The sequence below is a fragment of the Emydura macquarii genome, unplaced genomic scaffold, assembly GCF_026122565.2.
Source record: "Emydura macquarii macquarii isolate MOO-44397 ecotype Brisbane River unplaced genomic scaffold, CSIRO-AGI_Emac_v2 contig_3530, whole genome shotgun sequence".
In the NCBI taxonomy this organism is placed as follows: Eukaryota; Metazoa; Chordata; order Testudines; family Chelidae; genus Emydura; species Emydura macquarii.
The window spans coordinates 5,964,422-5,990,058 of record NW_027133667.1 but is presented as its reverse complement, the minus strand read 5'-3'; the positions used below and the strand labels follow the sequence as shown (position 1 = coordinate 5,990,058).

The following is a 25,637-nucleotide window of genomic DNA, read 5'->3' as shown; positions in this document are numbered from 1 at the left end:
AGGTGAAGAAAGGCTAGGTTTGGATGTGAGATCAGGTCCAGTCTGTTTGGGAGGGCCCAAGGAGGGTGGGGGGGGGGGGGGTCACCAATAAATCTAGGAACATTCCGAGCCAGTGCTGGCGAGTCCATGCTGGAACTTTCAAGATGACTTGTGTTCTGTCTCTGTTGATCTTTATGAGGGCCTTGTGAATGAGGGGAATTGGTGGGAAGGCATACATCAGATCCCCTGACCATGATAGGAGAAAGGCTTTGGAAAGCAAGCCATTGTCGAGCCCTTGAAGGGAAGAGAAGTGATGACATTTTCTGTTCTATCTGGTAGCAAAGAGGCCCACTTGGGGAGCTCCCCACCTCTGGAAGATGATCTTGACAATCTGCGGATGTAGGGACAACTCATCGCGAGAGGAGAAGGAACTGCTCAGGTGATCTGCCAACGTGTTCCTGAACCCTGGTAGGTGTATAGCCTCCAGGTGGATAGCATGACCCACATAGAAGTCCTATATGCAAAGGGACTCTTGCAGAGGGCTGGGGACCACGCTCCCCCTTGCTTGTTGATGTAAACGTTGAAGCTGTGTTGTCTGTTAATGCTTGCACTGCCTTGCCAGACAGCTGGGGAAGAAACACCACACAGGCCAGTTGGGTCACTCTGAGCTCCCTCACATTTATGTTATGTCAGCTCCTCCTCGGACCAAAGGCCTTGGGTCCTGAGTGTGCGAAGGTGGCACTCCCCCCCCCCCCCCCAACTCTAAATGCGAAGCGTCCAATACCAGGAACAGTGCGGCTTCAACCACCTTGCTAGGGAGGTAAGTATTGGTGGAGGGATCTTGAGGGCCTCGTCAAATGGTACCTGGCTGGGGAGTAAACTGATGCCAGCCACAGTTGTAGAGGTCTGAGGTGTACCACGTAGGTGCAAGCTGCCATATGCCCTAACAGCCTGATGCATACCCACGCTGTGGTGAGGGGATAGGCTGTGACTTGGCTATAAGCTACAATATGGCCAAGAGGCTGGCCTTGGCTAGAAATGCTCCGGCTTGGGTGGAGCTGAGGACTGCACCGATGAACTCTATCTTCTGTACCACTACCAGTGTTGATTTTTGTTAGTTTATTAATGGGACAAGCGCTTGACAGGTAGCCCATATAACCGTGATGCTGTATTGGACTTGAGCTTTCGAGTGGCCTTTGATGAGCCAGTCATTGAGGTGGGGAAGACCTGTATGCCCTTCCATCTGAAGTAGGCTGCGACCCGAGGCAGGAAGACAAGAGGCCCAGCACAAGTCTTGCCTCTTCTCCTGTGCCCCTTTAATCCACTTCTTAGTGCTGGTGAGCCCCCTCTCCCGGTATGTCTTTTTGTGCTTCTTCTTAGGTACCGGGGATGGTGATCAGTGCTGGGAGTAACTCTGTGCCCGGGGTGTGTGTGGGTGGGTGGAGGATGGTTCTTCACCACGCTGCCAACATACTTGACCCAGAATCTGAACAGAGCGGCTCAGAGACCGGTCTAAGATCCGACTCCATCAGAAGTGCCCTCAGTCTAATGTCCCGTTCCTTTTTAGTGCGAGGTCTGAACCCTTTACAGATCCTCCTCGTCTTGCACATGAGCCTCTCCCAGGCACTTTGACCCACAACAAAGCTGTCTATTCATCACATAGGCTTCTTGCACAATGCACAAGGTTTGAAGCCCTGGGACTGGGGCATGCCCCGTCCCTGGGGCTATGTCTGCCGTCGAATCTACAGTATGACAGGTAAACTAAAAGGTAAACTAACTTTAAAGTATATACATTACTACTAGGAAAAGAACCACTGGGTTAGAAGAGCTTGACAAGGGAAGAGGACATTGCAGCACAGTCACAAGCAGTAAGAACGAACTGAGAGGGAGCGGGGGACTGGTAGTACCCTTTACACTGGCACATATGTGCGTGACCCCAGAGGACACTAGAGCCAGTCCTATGGATATCACTAAGGAAAAAAATCTCCAGCAGCAGTGCATGTGGCATACACACACCTGACAAGGAATGGACATGAGCAAGCACTCGAAGAAGAATGAATTTTAGAAGATCCAATGCAGTGTACTTAATTTTACACTATTTAAGGAAGTACTGAAATTTGGATGACTGTGTCTTTACTACACAGCCTTCCACAATGTTCTAGGACATGGAAACAAAGAAAATGAATAGCAATACATGGTTTTGATGTGTAAGACCCAAACCTAGTACAATACACTTTTCATCTGGTCAGTCCTAAACTACAGGAATATGAATAGGCTACTCTATACCACAGTTCAATGTTATTTACTAGTCTCATTTTTGTTCTTTTCCTTTCTAGATTGGACAATTTTCCTTCCTCTATATCATAGCAGGATCATTCTTCCCACCAAATTATAGAAGGTTAGGACAGTATGGAAGATGTGTCATTTGACATTTTAAAAAGTCTAGGAACATTCTAAAAGTGTGCAACCGTAACACTGGTAGGAAAAAATGGATTAACCAAAAGCAACATGTTTCTGAGAAGGGAAGCAACAGTTCCTTTTCATTACATACCAGTTCAACTACACTTACAATACTGTGTACATTTAGCTATACTAGTTTTCCCCCCCCCCCCCCCCCCCAAAAAAAAAAAAAAAAAAATCAGAGGGGGCTCAAAAAAGAACAAAAATATCAGAGCAGGAAGTAGAGATGACAGAAAAATTAGAATTGGATGGACCCATCTCCACTGCCTTGCACCTTCTGAGATCAATTATACTCACTCTGCAATTTGTGTAGTCACACGATGTATTACAGTGGAAACTAAGGACACATTACGGGTAATTTAGCTAAAATACTAAGAGGACATGGTAAGTGTGTAGATTAATTGTAAAATACAAAAGGAAAGGAATTTGAGACAGACAGAAAAGGAGTAAAAATTAATAGGATGAAAGGAAAAGTTATTCAGGAAAGATATTTCCTAAAAAATGAGGTATGGGACTCTCTTGGGAAGAGGTAGAAGACCCATTGATAGGGACATGTAAAGTTAGACTGGACAAGGTGCCAGAAAGTATGCTGTGATGAAGACTTGCTCTGGAAATCATTTCAGAGACTTCCCAGACGTTTTCCATCTTTAATTCTATGTACTACCCCATCCTTAAAATTAAAGAATGTACAATGCTTTTATTTCATATTAACACTATACTGAAAAAAGAAAAGTGTAGAAGGATACTGAATTACTACTTCAGCTGTATCCTAGAGAAGATATTATGCACTTGGAAACACTTAGTTGTTCCTAATTTTTAGGAGACTAAACCCATATATATAAACCTATAATTTGACGTTTCATGCTTAGTATTCATCAATTCCAATGACGACAAGTCCCAGGGCCTCATTAACCTCCTCTGTTGTGAGACCGTCTGTGATAACTTGGGAATCTGTACAATTTATTAATTCTAAGTAAGATTATGAACTTCATGTATCTCTCTCTACCAAGCTGCAAACTCCATTTTGAATGTAGGTTTAAATACCTTCTCTGTGGTCTGAACACTTCCATTTTGGACTGAAATTCCACAGTGTAGTGATGCAGGGCTGACATAGAGGGTCAAACATCCTCAACAATAGGTGGGGCTCCAACACAGAAAAAAATGGTTTACTGGGGAGAGGTCACCTGTTGAGGCTGGTCAAAATTTCACTTGACAATAGAATGGGAAGATTATAAAAGGCCAGATTATTTATTTGGGTTCTTTTGGGCCATTTTCACCAACTCAAGATGAGGGCGCTTCTGCAGGAGCCAGATGAGTCAGGCAGAAGCCTACCTACCTGAAATCAGATGTCTCTCACCATTCAAGGGTGAGCAAGGGGCATCAAATTCAGGGTATTTGTTATTTTCTATATGACCTGTATTCTCTCTCATGCTTAAATAAGAGCAATAGTACTGTAAATGCCTATACAAAGTGTAAAACGGTTACTGACTTTTTAACTGTTGTTCTTTGAGATGCATTGCTCATGTCCATTCCAAGACCCACCCTCCTACCTCTCTGTTGGAGTTATCTGGCAAGAAGGAGCTTAGAGGGTGTGGGGCCACAGCACTCCTTATACTGGTGCATAAGCGCACGGTTCCAGAGGGCACTAGAGGTGACTTATCAGATAACACTGAAAATTCCCTGGCAACAGTGCATGCATATACATACACTTAGCATGGAATGGACATGAACAACACAGCTTGAAGAACAGTTACAAAAGGTTAGTAACTTTTTTCTTTGAGTGCTTGCTAATTTCCATTCCATGCTACATAACTCACAAGCAGTCCCCCAGGAAGTGGGCTCGGAGTTCACGGACATGCTGACTGCAGCAATGCTCTTCCAAAACTGGTGTCATCATGGGTCTGTTGGATGATGGCATACTGTGATGCAAAGGTATGCACCGACCATCAGGTCACGGCTCTGCAGACGTCCTGGATTGGGACTGTGCAAGGAACACTGCAGATGACACCAGAGGCCCTGTGGAGTAAGATGGCCGGAGGTGGGACATTCACCTGCTCGTAGCAAACTGGGCTGACACACGGATCCCTCTCATCCTTTCCGCTATTGCTATAAAAGTTGCATGGATTTGTGGAAGGGTTTAGTCCTCTCAATATAAAAGGTGAGGGCACACCTAATGTTCAATGTGTGAAGCTGTCATTCTTCAGAGTTCTTGGGAAGAAAACTGGCAGGAAAATGACATGGTTCTTATGGAAATGTGACACCAGCCCAAGCCCAAGCTCAAGTGTCTACACTGCAGCTTTAAAGCCCTGCAGCCTGAGACCCAGGACCCCATGTCAGCTGACCCAGTCCAGATGTTTCATGGGTCTTTTATCGCGGAACCCAAAGAATACAATTATCAAGACTGCAGCCATTCTGTTTGCTTGTTGGAAGAAAGCACTAGGGGCAATAATGGTAGCACATATGCATGTCTCAGACAGAATTTTAAAATATATTCAAGGACAGTAGACTTTCAGGATCCCCATGCCGCCATACCAAATGATGCTTGTGAGTTGGATGTTAAAACCTGTGCAGTAGGAATTGGAATACTATCAAGTCATTTCATATGTTTAAGAGTTTTGTCGCAACTCATCTGGGCAAGATTAAAGGGCTTTAAGGCAGTTCATTTTTATTGCTATCTACATTGATAGTAACATTGATGAAAATGTTTCCTACATGTGTCATGGTCTGAGTCAATTCTGCTTAGATTGCAAACAGCTAAGTAATCTTCAGAGGTGGCATTTTAGAATTTTTGGCAAGGAAACCAAATTTTTAAATTAAGGACTGGATCAATCCTAAACTCTTGCTTCTAACTGTGCAACACCTACATAGTGTAGAACACTATAAAATAAGTTTTCAGGACAGAAACATTTAGCCTTGTATACGAGCATAAAAGTAATATTACACAGGGAGGAGGACAAATAAAGGATGCCAGTTGCTTACAACAGTAAAGTAGGTTCTGAATACATTAATTTGTATTCCAGATGGTTACTGCAGGTTTGAAGAAGCCATTCAAGAATATCCTGCAGTACCACGAGCAAGCTAACAACACATTTTTGCATGGTACTTTGAGATTATTTTAGTGAAAACATAAGAGCTTCATCCTCAGCCATTTTAGAAGTGCAATCTCAAATGATTTATGTCATTTAGAAAAGTTGAAGAAAGTTGAAAGTGGTGCCAACTTTATGGAAATGAAAGCCAGGTGTTTGACTCAGCTTGTTCAAATCTGAGTTTTAGGCTAGAAGGGACCACCAGATCATCTAGCCTGACCTCCTGTATACCACAAGCCACCACAGCCACCCAGCACCTGCATACTAACCCCAAAAACAAACACTATAGTTTAAACCAAAGGAACTACAAAATGGGGAAGTTTCTTAGTTTTCTCCTTCAGATCTTCTATACCAATTACAGATGTCCTCTGTTACAGTGTGATGAAGCAGAGAAACTACTGACTGGCACAGAAGGGGTTAGAGAGCCTTTGGACCCAGCTAGCCCCACCCCATTATACCTGCATCCAGTGCTGGGCCTGGAGGGGAGAGAAAAGCACAGAACCTGGCTTAGTTAAGGGTTGACTGGCAAAGAGGTAGGTCCTAGCTAACTCCCTACCTGAGGGGACGGATCACTATAGGCTGCCAGGCAAGGCAACCACTAGAGAACAAGCATTGTCTCCCTGGCCAGAGGAGACTGAGAATGAGTCCTAGGAGCACTTGGCCTAGAACAGAACAGGGTGCATAAAGCATGGATACCTTGTGGGGTTCTGACCCCACCAAAAACTTATGGCTGCCCCACCTAGAGGAACCACTAGGGGGCATTATTACAAACAAGCTGTCACTACAACTTGGACTATAGGAGCCATGCTCCAAACTGAAAGGACAGCAGTAGGAAGTAGCCCAGGTCAGTTGATGTGGACTCACCACTGGGAGCTCCTCTACTCAGAGGTTGACTTATACAGGGCCTTGGGCTAGGACTGAGTGAAGTGGGAGGGCCCGGATCCCCTACCTGCCCCCGAGCCTCAGAGACTGAGGTACCTCGACCAAGCAGGGGGCTGGAAATCAACTCCAATCACTAGGCCACCCGGCCCTCCAAGTCCCGTTACACAGAGTTTAACAGACTATGTTCACCATAAAATGTGATCAGCAAGTTAGCTAATATTTACCTTGAATCTGTGCTGTTTCCTGAGCCATGTCCACAAGATGAATGATTTCCCATGCATGCTATTATCTATCTTCACCACACTGGCTATGCCAGTTTATTGTATGCAGTTAAAACTAATGTTTTCTGCAAAACCATCCTGATAAAGAAAAATTTACAATCTGATCCCTGCAAGGCAAAAGGGAAGAGAAACCTAAAACTCTCAAAGAATGCTGAATATCAAACCAGCTGCCAAGTAAGTGTGATGTACTTAAACATGAATTAAGCCAGTTAAGCAAGTGGCTTATTTGATGCATGGTAGCAGGATATGATCCTCTGCATAGTCAATGAAGTTCTTGTATTCTAAATGGGTCACTAAGCAGTATTTGGCAATGGTACAACTTGCCAGTTACCAAGACTAGTAAAAGCTGAGTGCCATATAGTTTTTCCATTCTTAGAAGGGATTTAGGGTATATCTGGAGACTAAGGAAAAAGAAAATGATCCTCCAAACAAAGATCTTGAAACTTGTGTAGTCTTCTTCTCAGTCCTCCATGTAATCCCACCACAGAGCAGCAGAATTACCTAGGTGAGCAATGTTGCTGTTTTCAAGTCTAGCTCCTGATGTCAACTGTCCAAAAGACATCTAGGCAATCTATTCAGAAGAATTCAAGGACCTATTCTATTAATTCCCTCTGAATCATCTGGCATTGGCCACTGTCAGAAGGTAGAATACTTGGCGAAAGTGACCATTAGTCTGACCCAGTATGGCCGTTCTTCTGACCATCATCAGTTTTCATAGGTATTTGTTCTCTTAATATGTGGATGTAAGACCCCATTATCATTAACTCTACTAATGGAAGAAGTTACTGACCTGTGAGAATGTCACAAGATGACATTCTCTCATGCCATTATTCACACTTCCAAAATTACAAGATTTCATTTTATTCTTGTCATGACAACTTACTAGAAAGAAAGCATTACTGAAAAGTCAAAGATGCCTCTATTTTGTAATCCACAGTATTGCAACTACTTATCTTCATTTCATTGTAAATGGAGGAGTCATGAATTTTGAGGTAGATTTTGTTGCTTCAGCTCAAATTTCACAAAATTCTTAATATAGGCAGGTTTCATCTTGACTGTACTTAGACCAAGAAAAATCCAGGTGCTTCAGAAATGGAGACTCAGTAGTTGGGACTTTTCCTTATTAGGAGTACTGCCTCTTCATGCATCAAATTTTAAATGACTACATAAAGTTCAGGATCCAGTTGAATGAAAGGATCTATATAAAAAACCTTGATTGTTATTCTTATCAAGGCCTCTTTCACATGGAAATCACATGTGAGTGGCTGGAATGTACAAGACAAAGGGATGTGGGCAACACTGTTCTGTGCTGCTACAACAGTAACCTACTGGAGCTGCCCAGAATCTGAAAGGCAGACTTGCAAAGCAATACTCCTTCCCCACTCCCTCTAAGCAGGGGTAGGCAATCTGTGAAGGCAATGTTTATTTAGAGCACTAACACTGTTTGGCATTTATTAACTGCATTGTAACCCTACTGGTCACCAATTAGACCTGCAAGTCCTTTAAGAGCTCTATGAAAAGCCAGCAGACTTACAAGTCCCTTAATTTTAAAAATATACATTGTTGAGAAAATTTCTTTTTTGTAATAATCCAAATGGCAGTTCTGTTTTAAAAAAGAAGATTAAAATTGGCAACAACAGAGCATGTTGCCCAGGAGATTCACTTTGGTACTGAGTCTCAAGACAGATGACATGAAATGCATCAGAGGTGATCTGCAGGCACTCCAAGGGCTGAGGATGCACTCCCTCACTTTCTGGTGAAATCACAGGGTTGAACTAAAGAAAATCAACCTCTAAAAATCTTTGAAGAAGCTGATAATTTATCTTTTCCTCTGGTTAGATTAAGTGAAGTGGAGGGAAAAAAACAGATGTTATCTAACAAGCATTGAGGAATTTACTATATTTAATCCAATTCTCGTCTATTTCAGATTTAGACTACATATTTTGGAGGGTAGGTGCAGTGTTTTCATGCACATATACTGTACCTAGCACAATACCTCATTGTATTTTAGTAGCTCAGAGGTCTCAAACGTTTCATAGATTGTTTCCCAATTCCACTGATTTTTTTTTTTTTTTTAAAAACCAGACCTATATTTATTGAAATGTTTGTCCCAATTCTGATTCCCCAAACAACTGCAGTTTGTCCACTTTCCTTTAATTTTCCCATCTGAAGTCACACATTCTGCACTCAATGGAAATTAAATGGGTCATTTACAGTTTTTCACTATCACCCTAATTCCCTAGAATTGAAGAAACAGGGCTTTTTCAAAAATGTGGGCAAGTTTAGTGTGCACAAGTAAAGGATTTTCAGTGCAGGAGTGAACCAAGATTAATTCAAGAAACTGTGTAGGGCTTGTCCACACACTTTTGCCAATTCACTTCAACTTGCAAAACTGTCATTGTATGAATGAGCCTTAAGACTTTTTGGAGTAGAAATATCTTTGAGAAACTGGGATTCAGCCCCATGCCCACACAGGAGGGAAAGGCCAAATTAATTCTAATGTGACACCCAACTAGGATTTGAAACTAAGTTTTGCTAAGTAAACATATTGGCTATTAATTAATCTTTATGCTTCCAAACCAAGAAGTTTTTGGGTTTTTTTCAAAGAAAAAAAAAAACACGTCAAAATGATCAGAAATAGCATTAGGGAGATCAAACTTGCTTGCCAGGGAGCTCGTAAGTGTGCACTTCATGCTTCATGTAACTTTCTTAATATACAAATCTAGAGAATTTACAGTAATTTCCTGGCAAATGCTAAGTACAAAAAATTACCTTCTACTACCATGATCCTCAGACTGAGAATCACAAACTGCAAAGTGGTTCTTTAATGTGTCTCCTGCGGCTCTTTACAGCACTATATTAACACACTGGTTAATCAATTAGATTAACAACATAGTAAAAGCATAAACCAATCAATTGTATTTATAAAGTAATTGCTTGGTCAGACATTTTGCTGTGAGAATTATATGTATAAAACACTAAATATTTCCCATCATACTGTTTAAATAGTTGTATGGTAAATGAAACCATGAATTCACACTACTCTGGCTCTTTTGGGCAACACTGATCACTAATTTGGCTCTTGAACCACTGAGATTTGAAGATCACTCCTCTATCAAAAGGTTATTTTTTAACATTGCATCTCAGGTTATGTCTCAAATTCATTTGAAACAGTTTCATATTAGTTGTATACTCAGCCACAAAGGTCTTATTGCACCACAGAAGAAGAGAGAATTACTTCAGTAGCCCAGTTTTCTTTTCAAAGGGGTAGGACAAAGTGCTAATTTATTGGGGAACCCAAGTGCATTAACCTCAAAAATTTGCTGTGCACCTCAGAAGGTCAACATTTCACACACTTATTTTAAACATCACATGAGTTATATTACTATCCATTGTTTAGGTATTGGATAGTATGAGACTGCAGGTACTGGTAAAATGGGAAAATACAGTTCTATTTTTCCCTAGGTACAACTTTTTCAATATAAAATACTAATTTAGAGCACTCAGGAACCTGGCATTAAACCATGGAACTTGTATCTACTATTCTGATTAGTATTCCCTGGTGACTCTACTAGCTATGAAAGTTTTGATGGGAATTAACCTGTATGCTAAAGAAAGTAAAGAAATAAAAGGAGTAACCCACATTTTGGTTTTGTACCCCAAGAAACTGGAATTTTCCCTCAAACTATCTTTTGCTCTTGTAATGTATAGAAAGGAGTTCACATGTATTTGACATGTCCCCTACCGTAAAGAGTAATTCTTGCTACTTAAATCTGTTTCAATAATTGCATAACTTGTTGCAAACCTAGAGGCTAGGAACACCAAACAAGTATTAGTGAGTTTTGACCCTTTATTAAAGGTTTCAGGAATAACACAATATGGAAGAATTCTCAGCCCTATCTATCAGTAATCCCAAAGAAAAATGTTACCTTTGTCCCTCAGGAAGTTGCCAAGCTGAACCTGATGGTTTATCAGTGCTTGTGTATTAGGTGATATCAGGCAGGCCTGAACCATCAGAAAAAGACAATTGATCCAAAAACATTTAATGAACCCAATCTGTCAAAATCATGCCTGTAATTGACTGCAGCGGATCACGATGATTAGCGTGACAGCAATGCTCAAGAACACTCAATCACCTGCAATCTCAACATTTTCAAAATACACCTCACTTTGGTGCAAGTAATAAATCAAACTGAACAAATCAATTTCTACTTTTTAGAGAAAAATGCCTGAATAGAAACAGTATTTCCACTGAAGCATGAGCTCTGAAGGGCTAAGACTATGAGAAACAGACACCGCTAACTTTTGCGGAAGCATCTGGCTTAGGGAAACCGTGTAGAAAGAGAACAGAAACCATGCACTTCAGGAGAGTCAAGTGTCTCAGTGCCATAACTTTATGAAAGAGTCTTGTCAGATTTATACTGAATCACTCACAAATATCATGCTAAACATCAATAGGTTCTTTTGTATGTTATTTTGCATTGAAGAAATGTAAATGTCGTGTCTCTTGAACAGATTACATATTACTTAATGATTGATTACATTTGACTTTCATATTAGATGAAAATGCCTGTACTTGTATAATAATCACCGTCTTAAGGTATATTGATGTATTAAACCAAAAGTTCAAATACCTTAACCGTAAGATCATGCTTCCATAACACATGAAAATAATGTTTGTTCTTCTTAAAAGATAAGATCAAAACTATTATACTAAATTTTGTTCTAAATTTCCATTCCCCCAGGAACTTCAGTGCAAATACATTAGTAGGTCAAAGCCTGAGAGAGAATTCCCTCGTAACCAACCTCAGTATTGTTCAAGTATTGACCAGAAGCAGCAACAGGAGAAGCATTAAAAGCAGTATCTTTAACTATGTACCAGCTATATCTTTTTGCTCTCAGAAAAGTTCTTCTTATCCCCCATTTGAAATTCCACTGAGCATTTCAAATCCATAAAGATAATTCAAGCCTCTAGTTTATTGATGGTTACTCTCCAAGGCCAATCAAATGATGAAAAATTGCTTTTCCATTCTTACTAGAGCCAACAGGGAATTCCAGAGATGGATCAAACTTTATGCATATTAACAGATTCTAAAAAGAAAAGTAGAGTTAAGGATGCTTGCACTGAGTGCTCTATTCTCTTTGTATCTTTCCTGAACATGGATATTTAATACCCAATGCTTAAATGTTAGAAAATCAAGAAGTGCAAAGTTAAGGCAGAATTTTCCCTACACCTTTAATTCTACCCCTGTACAGATGACAAGAGAACAGAGAACACAATGTATTATCACTCCCTAACAGGCTCTCACATCCACACTAGTTCCAGATCAGAATTCCTATTCATATACTCCAAAGTTAATGTAGTCTCTGTGGCACCACTGATTCAGAAGTAACTGCTCCAGTCTGACAGAAATCACAACAAAACAAAGACACAGAGAAGTAAGGTATTGGAATGTTCCCAGTTTCTCAGCATCCTTGTATTCAAGTACAATATTCGAGTGCTCCAAGAGTCCTGACTGCGCTTGTGGCCTTCCCATTTCCTGCTTCAAGCTCTCATTCCACCCTAATTCCCACGGTCTCTTCGCAGTCCCTCTATGTATACATGCCTTCACATTATAATAGAGCTCTATCTCTGATGTAGTTAAGATTGAGTGTTGGTTTTTGTTTGAAAAGAACTATTGTAATTTCTCCAAAATCCACATAGTTAACCTGGCCTACACAGTAAATTTCTTTATGGGGGTGCTGAGTAGTGTTAGTGACTCAAATTTGGGATTATTTGAGCAAGGAGTTCCTGAGATATAAATCCCCCCAAAACAGCATTTTACAAAGTCATCTTGCTCTTAACTTTATTTACCCACACCTGGGGCTCAAACTCTGGCTCTGATCCTCTCCAAGCTGATCTTAGTTGCTCAACGTTTATCTTAGCTAGTGCATAGTACCGGTTGCCCCTTGGGGAAATCAATAATGAAAAAGTTAAAAATATGCAACTCCAGATGGGTGTGTGTCAAAATGATACGTCTAAAGAGTGCCATGAGCATGTCTAGTAAGACTAGAACTCTGTTGAAGCCAGAAGTTTTCCTTGCTCTCTGCTTGTATTCTGCAGGGACTCCTTTTGGAAGTCTTGATCCAAGACCAACATTTCCAGTTTACAAGATTTTAAAATGCTCTAAAATCCACATGCAGATTCAGATTTTGCTTTAGACATTTTATCAAGGAAATTAGCATTAAATAGAGGGAAGATAAACACAGTAAGAAGTTAGGGTAATGTAACCGTAACTAAATTTTCACCCATTTCCTGAACAATGAAATGGAACATGAAGAAAGGAAAGCAAGTCTCTAAGTCATTTGCTCACCGGGCTAATACATGGGACCTTTAACTTAAACTGCTCATAACATTTTCTGATTCTTATAACTTTTCATCACAGGTACAATTCAAACCTTACGTCCACAAGAGACTGCTTATTGTCTGTACCCCAGCTGGGGATAATCCTCAAAGAGGGAAGAAGGGTATAAAAATGAGAGACAGTGGCCTCCCATTCACCTCCCTTTGCCCCATTTCTGCTCATGGCAGCTACAACACTTGGAAAACAAAGAAAGCATCACTAAACTGGGGGAAGGGTGGTCCTAGCTGGAAGGCTTTTCAGCTAGTACAGACTGCTACAGCATATGGTGAGACAAAACCTTTTGCTTTTAAGTTTTTAGCTTGAGTTTTACTCATTTCTTTTGTAAGCAAACCTGACTTTTATGCATTAAGGTACAAGCATAGCAAGGAGATTTCTACCTATGCAAAAATTGCAGTATACCAGATTTCTGACCACAGGACCAGTGCTGGCCTTAGGATTTTTGGGAGGGCCAGGAAAATTATTCTCCTGCAGCAGATAGGCAGCAAAGAAATGGAGCTCCCCATTTAATGGAAAGGAGGAAAAAGCAGAACCAGGAGTGGGCGTGTAGGTAGGTAAATGTTCAATAGTTAGAAATGTTTAATCTGGGTTAACTATCTTTAAAACCTGGTACACAATTGTATCATCCCTACCACCTAGTGTACACTAGGTGGGCCAAGAGCTACATCATCAGTATTTAGCACAGTGGATGAGGTATGCCTTTTTTTTTTTTTTTTTAGTATTTTATTGCAGTAAATAATATTTTAGTTATGTTGTCTTGCACATTGTTAACCCCATTTGCATTCAGCTCATTTTATAATATTTTGTACTTCTAACAGTAAGAGCTGATCGTAATGGACAGTTGCTATGCAAATTTCACACAGCAGTACAACAATTCTTATTTACAGTTTCTGTAGATATTCTTATCTACTTTGCCACTCCAGAGGTTAGACAGAATTTTGCTAAGAAATGTAATGATTTTAAAAGAGTATACCGGGTATAATCAGGAGAAGTTTAAACTGCACTCTCGTATTACCCTGTAAAGAAATTGCATATCATATAATATTTTCACAAAAAATATGAAAATCCTAAAGCGCTGGGCTGTAAAACAGCAAGAGCTAGGGAATTCAGAGGCAAGAATAAAGTTTCACCTACAATCTTCCATCTTCCCCCTCATGTCCAGGTATTGAAGGCAAAACTGAATTATTTCTACATATCTTATTGACTCCAACAAGGCAGGTGAAGGATGAACATTCTGCCTCAAGTCAGTTTTCTTGATTTTTATCAATGTCAGACACTTCTCAAAGGTGAATTAATTGACAAATGTCCATGTTATAAGTGTTCAAAAGGGACTAGATCCAAAACCCTAAATTCATTAATCATTTACCTAATTTTAGGTGTTTTATTTAAATACTTAGAATAACTGTTAGTGAGAGAACCAAACACAAACTGGACAATGTGGAGAAAGTCTATTTTAACAGAGGCCACATAAGATTCTAATAAAGACTATACTGGAAGCAGTCAGCTATGATGTACAGGAATTTTTACATCTCTGTATGTCACAGACAAGCTCAGATTTCCAATATATTGATAAATATTACAGGTAAACCCCAATTAGATGTCAGTGTTATGGAAATACTTGCGGATTGCTACATAAATTTAAATTATGAGACACAAAGGAGTTTTGGATAACCCTGAGTTTGATATAATTGAGGTTTACCTGCATACACCAACTGCAAACGTTGCCAGGCTCAAGATTTCTTTTGAGGTCTCTCAATGCTGCAACACAGCAGTTTGATTAATTGTTAGGTACTAAAACCCAAATGGTCCAGAATTTCTTTGTCCTGCAATTTCAAGAGACTATCAAAGTTTTTGCAGTTACAATCTCATCTCAAAGGATCACAGCTTGAAAGTTTCTTGCTTCAATGGACCTTAACTTCCATACATTTAGTATCCTATGCAAATAAGTTGTGTCTAAATGCTTTTACTGCTTCCAAATAGAGTAATCTTTAAAGCAAGCTCCGTTTTTATGCCCTGTGCAAGAACAAACAGTTTCCCTGCATCAGTTGAATCATTCTCCCCTAGAATTTTTAAAGCTTTTGTAATGTAGGTCACCTCAACAAAGCCTAACTTTCTTCTTCAAAACTACACTTTTATAATAGCACACATTTTGCACTCACACTCTTTGAACAGTTCTTGGTGCAGAGAACATACTCTAACCAAGGTCTTGTCAGAGTCTTATACAAAAAGGTAATGTATTGATAGTAAAAATCTCAGGTTTTAAATAAAATCTTCAGTAACCACATATGCAGCAAGTGGTAGGGGGACATTTTCACTTAAAAGATCCTTCCTACTTGTTCTTCACTTGGATTCCTTATTCTACTTTAATGACCATAACTCAACTACACGCATGAAAATGGTCTATATTCTTCCTACTTCACTAAACTGTTTGTTCCTTTACTTATATCAATTATCCACTTAGAAGCATTATTAAATGCAAAAATTCTACATCAATGTAATGTTAACAGAACAAGGAAGTCAGGAAGTGCATAAGTTAACATTTCAGAATTTCCTCATCTTGAATAAAAACAAATATTATTTAACAAGGTGGTTAAGTCATGAACCTCTCCTCACCAATTTTGTATTTGACAGTAGGGCTGACATCACAAGTGTGTGGAGAAAGGGGTAGGGCGTATCATGTTCTCAGGGTTCAGTTAACTGGGATTCAAATTCAAGCAACAGAAGAGATATTTTCAGCCTGAGTAGGCAACAGTAATTAAGACGTAGCCTGCTGAGACAGGGGTGGATATATCTAAAATAGTATCTTTTGTAGCAGCAGGATTACTAAATGTACAGAGAAATGGTCCAGAAGGCAAACCTGTCACTGTTTACCAATCCTGCTACAAGTTCATTGGTCTTCCAGCTGACATCTGTACTATTCTGGAAGAACCATCACCTTTTGGGGTTGTCTGGGACAGTATCAGTTCTACCCATCTCCACCTTTGATCCCATTTGTAAAGCAGCAAATAGGGGGTCAAAATCCTATTATGTGACAAAATACTCCACTTTAGAAGTTACTTAGAAGAAAGAGAGAGAAATGCTGAGTACTGCTTCTGTTTCCTCCCCCTTCCCCCACAAGCCCTGATACATGAAAGGCTGGATTTCAGCAGTTGGGAGTTAAATCTGACTTTCAGCTGGGATCTAACTGTCTCCAACTCACCCAAGGGAATCAGTTACATAGGATTAACAGACAAAGTTTCACAGAAAAATGAACACATTCTCCTATGTTAAGGTGGACAGCTAAAAATAGAGGCCCTCCATTTCAAAAGCTAACTGTATTTGTATTTCCCACAGTAACAGGTTCTGAAGGCCACTTATAGTTAGTTACCCATTGGCCATTTCTATCAAATGTTCTGTCAAAGTCATAGGTCTTCAGACAGGGTAGAATGGATTTCCTCCCATCCTAAAAAAAACAACACATTCTAAACCTAGGTTTTTCCTATATTTGGACTTCTAAATGCTCTTTCACTTTCTGCAACATTACTTCATTATATTTGCAGAGGAAGTTAAAAGTAACTTCAGCTCAGAAACCTGAAAGATTTGATGATAGGAACACAGCAGAATCAAAACCAAAGTATCTCTTTTGCAGGACGAAATATAACCGCCAATATAAGAGTTGATTTTGTAATGAATATGACTGTCTTGTTTAGCCACATGCAAAGGTACAAAACTAAGCAGTCAGGTCTTTGTGGGCTTTGATGTGAAGTCTTTTAGAAGTGTTTCAAAATAAACTTAAAGCACACAGTGTCAGATCGAGCCATCACTGAGCTGGAAACTGCGCTTTGCTCACTCTAAACCCCATTATGAAGAAGTCTCTCTCATTTAACAACTCCTATATATTCTTGATTCTCTGCTTAAGCTATAGTCTGTTAAATGGACTTCCTTCCTCCAGTCATTTTTCAACACATTTTTTTTTAGCTTTAAGCTAGTCACATGCAGACTTGACTATATTTTAAAATTGTTTCACAGTTTAGGTAACTGCACTTCAAAAGCATGAGTAATTCAGATCATGAAACAGACAAAGCATAACAATATGCCACTTGGATGAGGGTCTTAAGGTGTTTAATACACTGAACAGGTCTGTCTTATCACTGAGAACACCACCTCAGATATTTAACTGATCTGGACAGAAAGTTCAAGTATAGCTGAGTCCCGAAATGCAACACTTTAACCCATTGCTTCCACTGGTATTGGCTAACTGAAGGAAGTTGGAACAGTGCAACACTAAACTCTGCCTGAAGAATTAGAAAACTGGCAGTTGCCATAGGCTTTTTTATTAAAAGGTAAACATTTCAAACAAACAGCCAGAAAAATCTGAGGCAAATTTTATGTATTGGAAGACATACAATTTAACTTTTTTTAAGTCATGAGCTAACACTGGCTGATGAAAGCCAATATCTGCATTATGTTTGGCAAAACACTGTAGTAAGCTGTGGTGAATCAGTTCCATGAAGATTTGTAATTAATCTGGAGGTACTTATACAAGACTGTAACAGCATTATGACCATATCCAGCTTTGAGGTATCAGTGTGTAAGAATTGGTTGACACTTGCGTTCAGGCTTCTAAACTTATATCAACATTGCTATTGTACACCAGGTGGACAGTGATGTATTTATGAAAAAGCCTGACTCAGACAACAGTGAGGTTCAATGTTTAACTTGGATAAAATGCACCTGAAGCTTTTGGCTATTTAAGGAAAATCTCACACCCCTTCCAGAATCATGCAAGGCATGATAATGCAGGGCTGGAAGGGACCTCAAGAAGTCATCATTGTCCTGCCTCAGCTCAACGTGCTGGACATGTAAACCTAGACCATCCCTGACAAGTGTTTATCAAATTGTTCTTAAAAATTTCCATTGATTAAGCTTCCACAATTTACCTTGGATGTCTATTTCAGAGACGAACTACCCTTTAGTTAGAAAGTTTTCCTAATATCTAATTTAAATCTCCTTTGCCGCAGATTAAGCAGTTACTTCTTGTCCTATCTTCAGTGGACTTGGAGAACAATCAATCACAATTCCCTTTATAATAGACTTTAACATATTTGAAGACTTATCAGGTTCACCCTCAGGGTATGTCTACACTAGAAACTTAACTCAACCTATATTAGGTCAACTTACAGTCACTGCAGTATTTACCTTGGAGGTTCATGTCCACATTACCTTCCTTTGGGCAGTGATGTGCATCCTCACCAGAAGTGCTTCCACCAACTTAGGAGGGGCAATATGGAGAACTGAGCACAGCCTCTCAACTCCATGGCAGCTCCCTGCAGAAGTCTGGCTGCCCTCCTGCAGCTGTGAAATTGACATGGCTGCCCTGCTCCCGGCGGGGTGGGGGCACTTTGGCTTCTTGACCTGACCCCCAACTGGGAATGGAGTATGAAGCCACCCAGCTCTCCAGGGCAGCCAGGGGATGTTGGGGGTGCAGGGCGGGAATGAGGAGGGGCGCTTGGCTCTAGCTTCCTGGCCTTCTTGTCCGAAGCCGTGAAATTGACAAGACAGTCAACAGCCAGTGTATGGGACAGTGTCTACATAGACACTGCCTCACCCTACTACACTGACATAAGAGACTTACACCTCTTGTGGCAGTGGAGTTACGATGCTAGTGTAGTAGGGCACTTATATCAGTGGGAAGAAGGCTATTGTGTAGACCAGGGGTGGGAAACCTTTTTTATGTCAAGGGCCTGATGGTGGCCCTGGCGGCTGGGGAGAATTCGGCGGCGGCACGGTTTCACGGCGGCGGCAGGGTTCCGTGGGGGGCGTGGGGCAGTGCCCGCCGCCGAAGTCCCCCCGCCGCCGAAAAGGGGCAAACGGCGGCAGAGTTTTGGCGGCGGGCACTGCCCCCCCCACGGAACGCCGCCGCCGCTGCGAAACCACGCCGCCGCCGAATTCCCCGCCGCCGCCAGGGCCAAACCAAATGATTTCGCGGGCCAGACATTCCCCACCCCTGGTGTAGACAATGACATATTTAGGTTGACGAACTGCCTTATGTTGACCTAACTGTGTAGTGTAGACCAGCCCTCAATCTCCTTTTCTCAAAATGAAACATTGCCAAAAGGAAACTTTTTTTTTGGTTAAACATTTCCTCATAGGTCAGGTTTTTGAAATTTTATTTTTGTTGCTCTCCTTTGGACTCTCATCAATGTTTTCACAACTTTCTGGAAACATGGTGCCCAGAACTGGACACAGTACACCAGTTGAGATCTTACAAGTGCCAAGTAGACTGTGACAATTACCACCCACGTATAAACACTCCTATAATACACCTCAGTATAACAATAGCCTTTTTCACTGGATGACTCATTCAATTGCAAATGACTATAAACCACCAAATCGTATTCTGCAGTTCTACCACCTAGCCAGTTATTCCCCATTTTGTAGTTGAGTATTTGATTTTGCACTTGTTTTTATTGAATTTCATCTAGTTGAATTCAGACTAATCCTCAAATTTCTCAAATTTGTTTTGAATTGTAATCCTGTCCACCAAAGAGTTTGCAACCGCTCCCAAATTTCACCTGCAGATTTTATAAGGCTATTCTCCTCTCCATTATCCAAGTCTAATGAGAATATTGAATAGTACCAGACCCAGGACTGAATCCTGCAGGACCCCACTAGATTCATCCGACCAGTCTGACAGCGAACCATTGATAATTACTCTGAGTATGGTCTTTCAACCAGTTGTGCACCCACCTTACAGTAATTTCATCTAGACTGCATTTCCCTAACTTATGTATGAGATGTGCCATAGTACCTTACCACACCAGAACAGTTTAAAAAGGAAATTAACTTGAAAATTAACACTGCTACTGTGATAAAAACCAGAGACACAGTCTTAATTTTCTTGTACCTCTTTAGAATTCATATTTATATACTCCATTAGCTGTGATCATACTAAGTTCTTTTGGTGTGCCTTTTCTTGTCAATAAATCAGTTGGTAATCTAAATAAGAAGTAATATATATTCCAAGCAGAACCCTTTAACAATTGTTTTAATTAATTTGTGAATAACTCAGGAAGAGTTCTACCTCCTGGGCCACGAAAACCCTAACCGCAGTTTGAAATATATTCACATTTGTGGAGAATTTACAATGTTAACTTGAAATTGTGTAATTAGATGTTGTAGGATAAGCATTAAGCAAAATTGTATACTAAGTATGTTGTGGGACAAAGACCAAAAATAACATAAGCTGCTGGGATGCACAAAAAAAACACAGGAGCTTGTACTCTTGAATAGACGCTCTACCGAAACTGCCTGTTCGGAACTTTGGGGGGCTTGAATTTGAAGGATTGTCAGTTGGCGCTTTAGGTGAGATAGATCACAGAGGGGCTGGGGAGCTGGACTGTGATTGGAAAAAGCAGCACTCCTTGGCTCTTATAATATTAGGTTCTCCTTAGTGTAGTAAGTAGTAGAAGGGTTAGTGACAGCTATTATGTTTAATCATTAGAAGTTTGTTTGTTTTTCACATCCAAAAGTTGTAGTCAGTTGGTGGGATTCTGAAGAGATCTGCAGGGCCCTCAAAGTAGACTCAGGAAAAACAGGCAAGTTCACCTGATATTTTACAGGCATGTGTCCTAAAGGGAAGCTAAGGGGTAAAAGGTATTGATGAACAAGTGTTGCACAAGGTATGCACTAGGAAGAGGGAAGATTGTAATAGCACTGTATTCTGAAATTTCATTAATTAAGTATCAGTAATACACTTAGAGCAATCTTAATTTATGCTTTTACTAGTTTCTCAAAGTGTATCAGTTCTGTAATAATAAAGTTACAGAAACTGTAGGATGTCAGCAAAGAGACTAAGCCTGACATTATATCTACACTTGCAAGTCATTCAACTGAGAAAGCTGTACTCCATTTTGACAATGATCTTAAGAGTTCAGTAAAATAACTTCTTGTTTCAACTAAATTCTACTCACTAAACAGATTTTCTACTTCTACTGCAACCAATACAGACTATAGGGCTCTGCATAACAGTGCCCAAATAAGAGTGAGGCGATAAAAAGATATTTTAGAATTAAAGAAAATAGTGAGAAAAGAAGTTTGTAAGTAGGATTTTTCCATGGTCACTTTGCTTTTTAAGAATCCAATATGTTTGCTAGAAATCAAGTTTGTTGCGTCTACCAAAATACGGAATGCCGAATGGTGGTCGGACCAAAAAAACCCAAAAACCAGTAGACAACCACTACTTCTTCTTCCTGCTCCCTTGGCCCATGCACAGGAAATCAGCAGCACCAGACGCTAGTTTCTGTATAATGAAGTGACGGCCACTGGTCTGATGACATGAATGCTTATCCTGTTCAGTTATTTTGAACCCACATGGTCCACCTTGTTACTGTTAAAGTCAGAGTACTGAACTTCATTAATGGACAGGTTAAAAGAGCTAGTACTGGGTAAACATTTAAGTCTCACCTTTGACAGAAGCAATTTCACACAACTGACATGGCCCTCATAGGCTGCTGATAGGAGTGGTGTGATATGATGTTTATCTGGAGCCTGTAAAGACAGGAACCAAGACATTTACTTTAAGCACAAGTTCACACTTATATTAAAAAGGTCACATTTAGCTTTTATGCTATGTACATTGATTTTTAATATAATTAAAATTTAAAAAAAAACTACCCCCATTAAAAAAAAAAAAAAAAAAAAAAAAACCACATCAGGAGTTTGAAAGTTACTGTTTTAAAAGATTTTCCTGTTGCAGACTTGTAACTTTTGGGACAACTTTCTTGGCTCAGATGTCCACAACAGCTTGGCTTCAAAACACCAAGTTTGATTTATTTGCCTTGCTGGAAAGTCCATTTAGTTTTGTTTTGTTGATTTTGGAGCGAAGCAGGGGCCAATTGTTAAAGATATATTAAGGCCACACTATACAGAATAGCTACACAGAAGGAAAAGGAAATCAGGAGAGAGAACACAAGTTGAAAGAAAATGTCCACCTTTCCCAAACCCAAGGAAGCAAAGAAGAGAGACTTGTAAGTTAAGTCCTTAGCTGTTCAATTCCAAACATTCCAAAGTTTTAGGGGTTTTAAAGTGCACAGAATTATTGAAGTGTACTGTTTAGAGAGGTGTTAACTGTAGTCCACACAAACCTCTGGGTGAATAGGAGAGAAAAAGTTTCCCTTGGCAGCAACTCTGTCATAACTTAAGTCTAAACAAAAATCTTCTCCCGATACAGCTATGTACAACTCCACAATATCTTAACTCTCATCTATCTGCAAAGTGCCAGATGTGACTGCTGAATCCTGGTTTTCACTGACCAGACTTAGCTTGCATTTTTAATGGAAACTAGCAAATAGAACTTAATTTCTACATTGCGTGTAATTTACATGCTAAAATGAACATATAGATATGCTTCAAGTCTGTTTTGTTCTTTAAACATTTCACTCAGTGATCTCTCTCAATTACATGAAATTGGTGTATTTCACTTGAGACATTTGCTTCAGTCTTTCACAATGAGGCTTTTACAAAAAGCACTTTGCACATCTAATCCAAACAATTACACAAGGCACATAACATGTCAATCTAAAATCTACCTGCAATTTGCTAAACATACATTAATATCAGCTCCTTTTAATAGCAGAAATTCCAGAATCTCAAGCTGCCCACAATCTGCTGCATAGTGAAGAGGTTTCCTCCCACCTTCCAGTGTCCGGTTGACATCTTCACCCTTATAAAGAATAGAGGAAAATTCATTAGATTTCCTTACTTATGCAATATCCTTTAAAATAGAGCTAGAAGAGCCAACATCTCAGATAATGTCTGGTGAATTATTTAGTGTATTACTCAAGAAAAAACACAAGAGATGAGTGGTCCTGCCACTTTTTCAGATATAGTCAACTTTCCAGAGATTGCTTTGCAGTCTACTTCCCCTTCTGTGATTGAATTAATATCTATATGTCAAATAGAGCAATTGCTTACTTGGAAAAATAAGTACATGTATTTTTAGACATACTTAATGAAATAAATGTTTGTTGTTTTGAAGAAAGATAATCAGTCTCATTTTGTGTCCCCCATCTCCCTCTGCACATATTTTCATGCAACTCGATTCCCTTTTCCTCTAAAGGAACTGTGCAGCCTTCTAACCCTACTGCACATGCTGCTCAGCTGCCTCTTTTTCCTCCTCCTCTAAGCATTCTTCTGTTGGTGGATGGCAGCTCCAGTAACAGCCAAGAATGGCTCTTGTTTCTACCCCCTTTTCCTCCTCTTGTATGGCAGCTGTCATGCCAATCACCCCTCACTCGTTGCTCATCACCCCTACTAACCAATAAAGACAAACAACTAGAAGGCAACCTAGCTATCTGCTTTTACAGGCCTTTAGGCTCTTTACACTGAGGAGGCTGGATACCTGTAGAAGACAGTCAGCATCATTTGATCAATAGTCTAAAACCTAAATGGCATTTTTTGAAGTATCTTAAGTTTATGGAAAATGAAAGGATATACTGAAAACAGCCAACCAAATCAGGGTGAAGGAAAAGGAATAAATTAATGCTACTCCTTTAACAGGACCAACGTAAGTATTCAACTATCGGAATTCACTAGATGAACACAGAAAAACAAAAACAAAAACACCCTAATTATAGAAATAAATAGCTGTATTCCCTCTGCTGGTTTACACAACCCAAAATAAAACCAGGTTGTTACTTACAACAACTGAAAAGTTTTTGACTCTGAACAGTGTTAAGTGACTCAGTGTGCAAATAAATTCAGCACTTGAGGGAATATGCTGGTTTTTCCAGCCTTGCAGGCCGAAAGTCCTCCACGTGTTTTTCTAAAAGGCAATTCAAGGTTTCCTCAAAATCCCCTGCCAGTCCCTACACCTACCCTGCAAATCTCATGAATTTCACAAAAGAAGTCTGTGGGACCCCAACACCACACTGTCCTAGGAGTTCCAGAGATCAAGTTACACATTACTTTGTCACTAATTTGAAGCCGTTTCAGTTCAAGAGTTGATCAAAATTTCTAACTTCAAATATTAACTAAAACTTTGGTTCTGTACATTAATTCTCATTTGTGGGGAATTCTGCAAACAAAATTCTCACTCTTGGGTGGTTTTGGCTACAGAGTGGCAAATGAAAAAATATCAACAGTTGCCTGAACAATTCTATTTTTAGGGAGTTATTCCTGAATCCTGTGTCAAATTTGCTTGGAATTTAGTAAAATAAGTTCTACTTCAGTCCCAGTTTACTCATTTTAAGGCCATGAGATTTGTAAATTTTAGAAGAGGGCCAAAATTGGGCTTGTAATGGAACCTGTTGCAACCTTACCTATGGACACCTGATGCTGTGCCAGAACTACTACTGGAGGATTCTGGATACATGTACCTTCAGCCACTAAACTGATGTTTATGGCCACAGTAGGAGTTCACTTTATACTCTATGCAGTACGAGACAAGACTACTTTCTACTCCTTTATCTTTCATTTGGAAATTTTAGGCAACAGTCTCAGTAGGTTCCATAGTTAATACGAATTAGCCAGATTGCTGCCAGTTTTGGTTAGCTCAGCATAAATATTTATGGTCAGAAAAGTAAGCAAATAACTATGATCCTCCTAACAGGAAGTTAAACTGTCCATTCACCTCTCTCTCTCACTTCCATTCCACTATAAAACAATCAAGGGAATGCTTTTATATTTTTGGTATTAGAGTAAATTTGGAAAAAGATTAAGCTAATTTGGGATAAAACACACTTTTTCTGGAATGAAAGCTTCCACACATGTAGTTAATCTGGAACAGATAATCTGGAGTAACTCCACCTTGTAGGCGACCACTAGATTAGAGTCAATATTACTATATTCTAGTTTAATTTAATGGCACATTCTGCTACCCACATAATTTACACTGTTGTACCACATCTTCAATTTGTAATAACTTGGCATGTATTGATTTTGTCTCTATCTTAACATTTATAGATTATGGAGTGGTGTGGAAAAAGATTGTGATCTTGATTTATTTGCTAGAGTATGAACCTTCTCTTAAAAGTTATTAGAAATGGCATTGAAATTTTGTGTCTTGGAGTATTTTGTAAACTAGAACATTTGATATAAAAACTTTTATATTACTATCATCATCAAGTGATACCAACCCAAATGCGTTCAGTGAGGTGTGAACTGTAACCAACTCAAACGCACTAAACAATTTTGTTGATGCACAAGGAATAAAATCTAGCTACTCTGTTTTTGTTCTGTAGAGTTTACTAGACTAAAAAACAATCTGCTCCTGTTATGTATTCATAGTCAGACTTTTCAGAGAAATTGTTAAACCTGCTGGAAAAAGTTCTGAATAAAATTGTTCTTCTAGTACAAAAATTAGGAGAATTTCATAAGAACCTTGTCAATATAAGTTTATTAAAACCTTGATAACACTTAATTATATTAATACTGAACATTTCAGAGTGGAAGTCCTCCATCCCTCATTGTGCCCCTCCCTTCCCCCACAGGATTCCTGAAAGCCTGAGTTCAAACTGAAGAACAAATCCAGTTTAAGATACCTTCAAAAATCTTTCAATGTTTCAAAA

The 25,637-nt window shown here is 39.7% G+C and overlaps 1 protein-coding gene across 3 annotated transcripts in view; it reads right to left on the bottom strand.

Annotated features, from left to right (window-relative positions):
* MTPN (myotrophin) overlaps positions 1-25,637 on the bottom strand; it is a 49,167-nt gene that overhangs the window by 5,430 nt on the left and 18,100 nt on the right. For 2 of the 3 annotated variants that reach the window (XM_067536125.1, XM_067536126.1), the window contains 2 exons: positions 22,679-22,792; positions 21,535-21,618 (listed from right to left, as the gene is read on the bottom strand). In XM_067536125.1, coding sequence (XP_067392226.1) covers positions 21,535-21,618; positions 22,679-22,792 — 198 coding nt within the window. Of the gene's footprint in view, positions 1-19,977; positions 20,711-21,534; positions 21,619-22,678; positions 22,793-25,637 lie in introns of those variants that run through there. The other variant, XM_067536128.1, reaches the window with a different exon arrangement.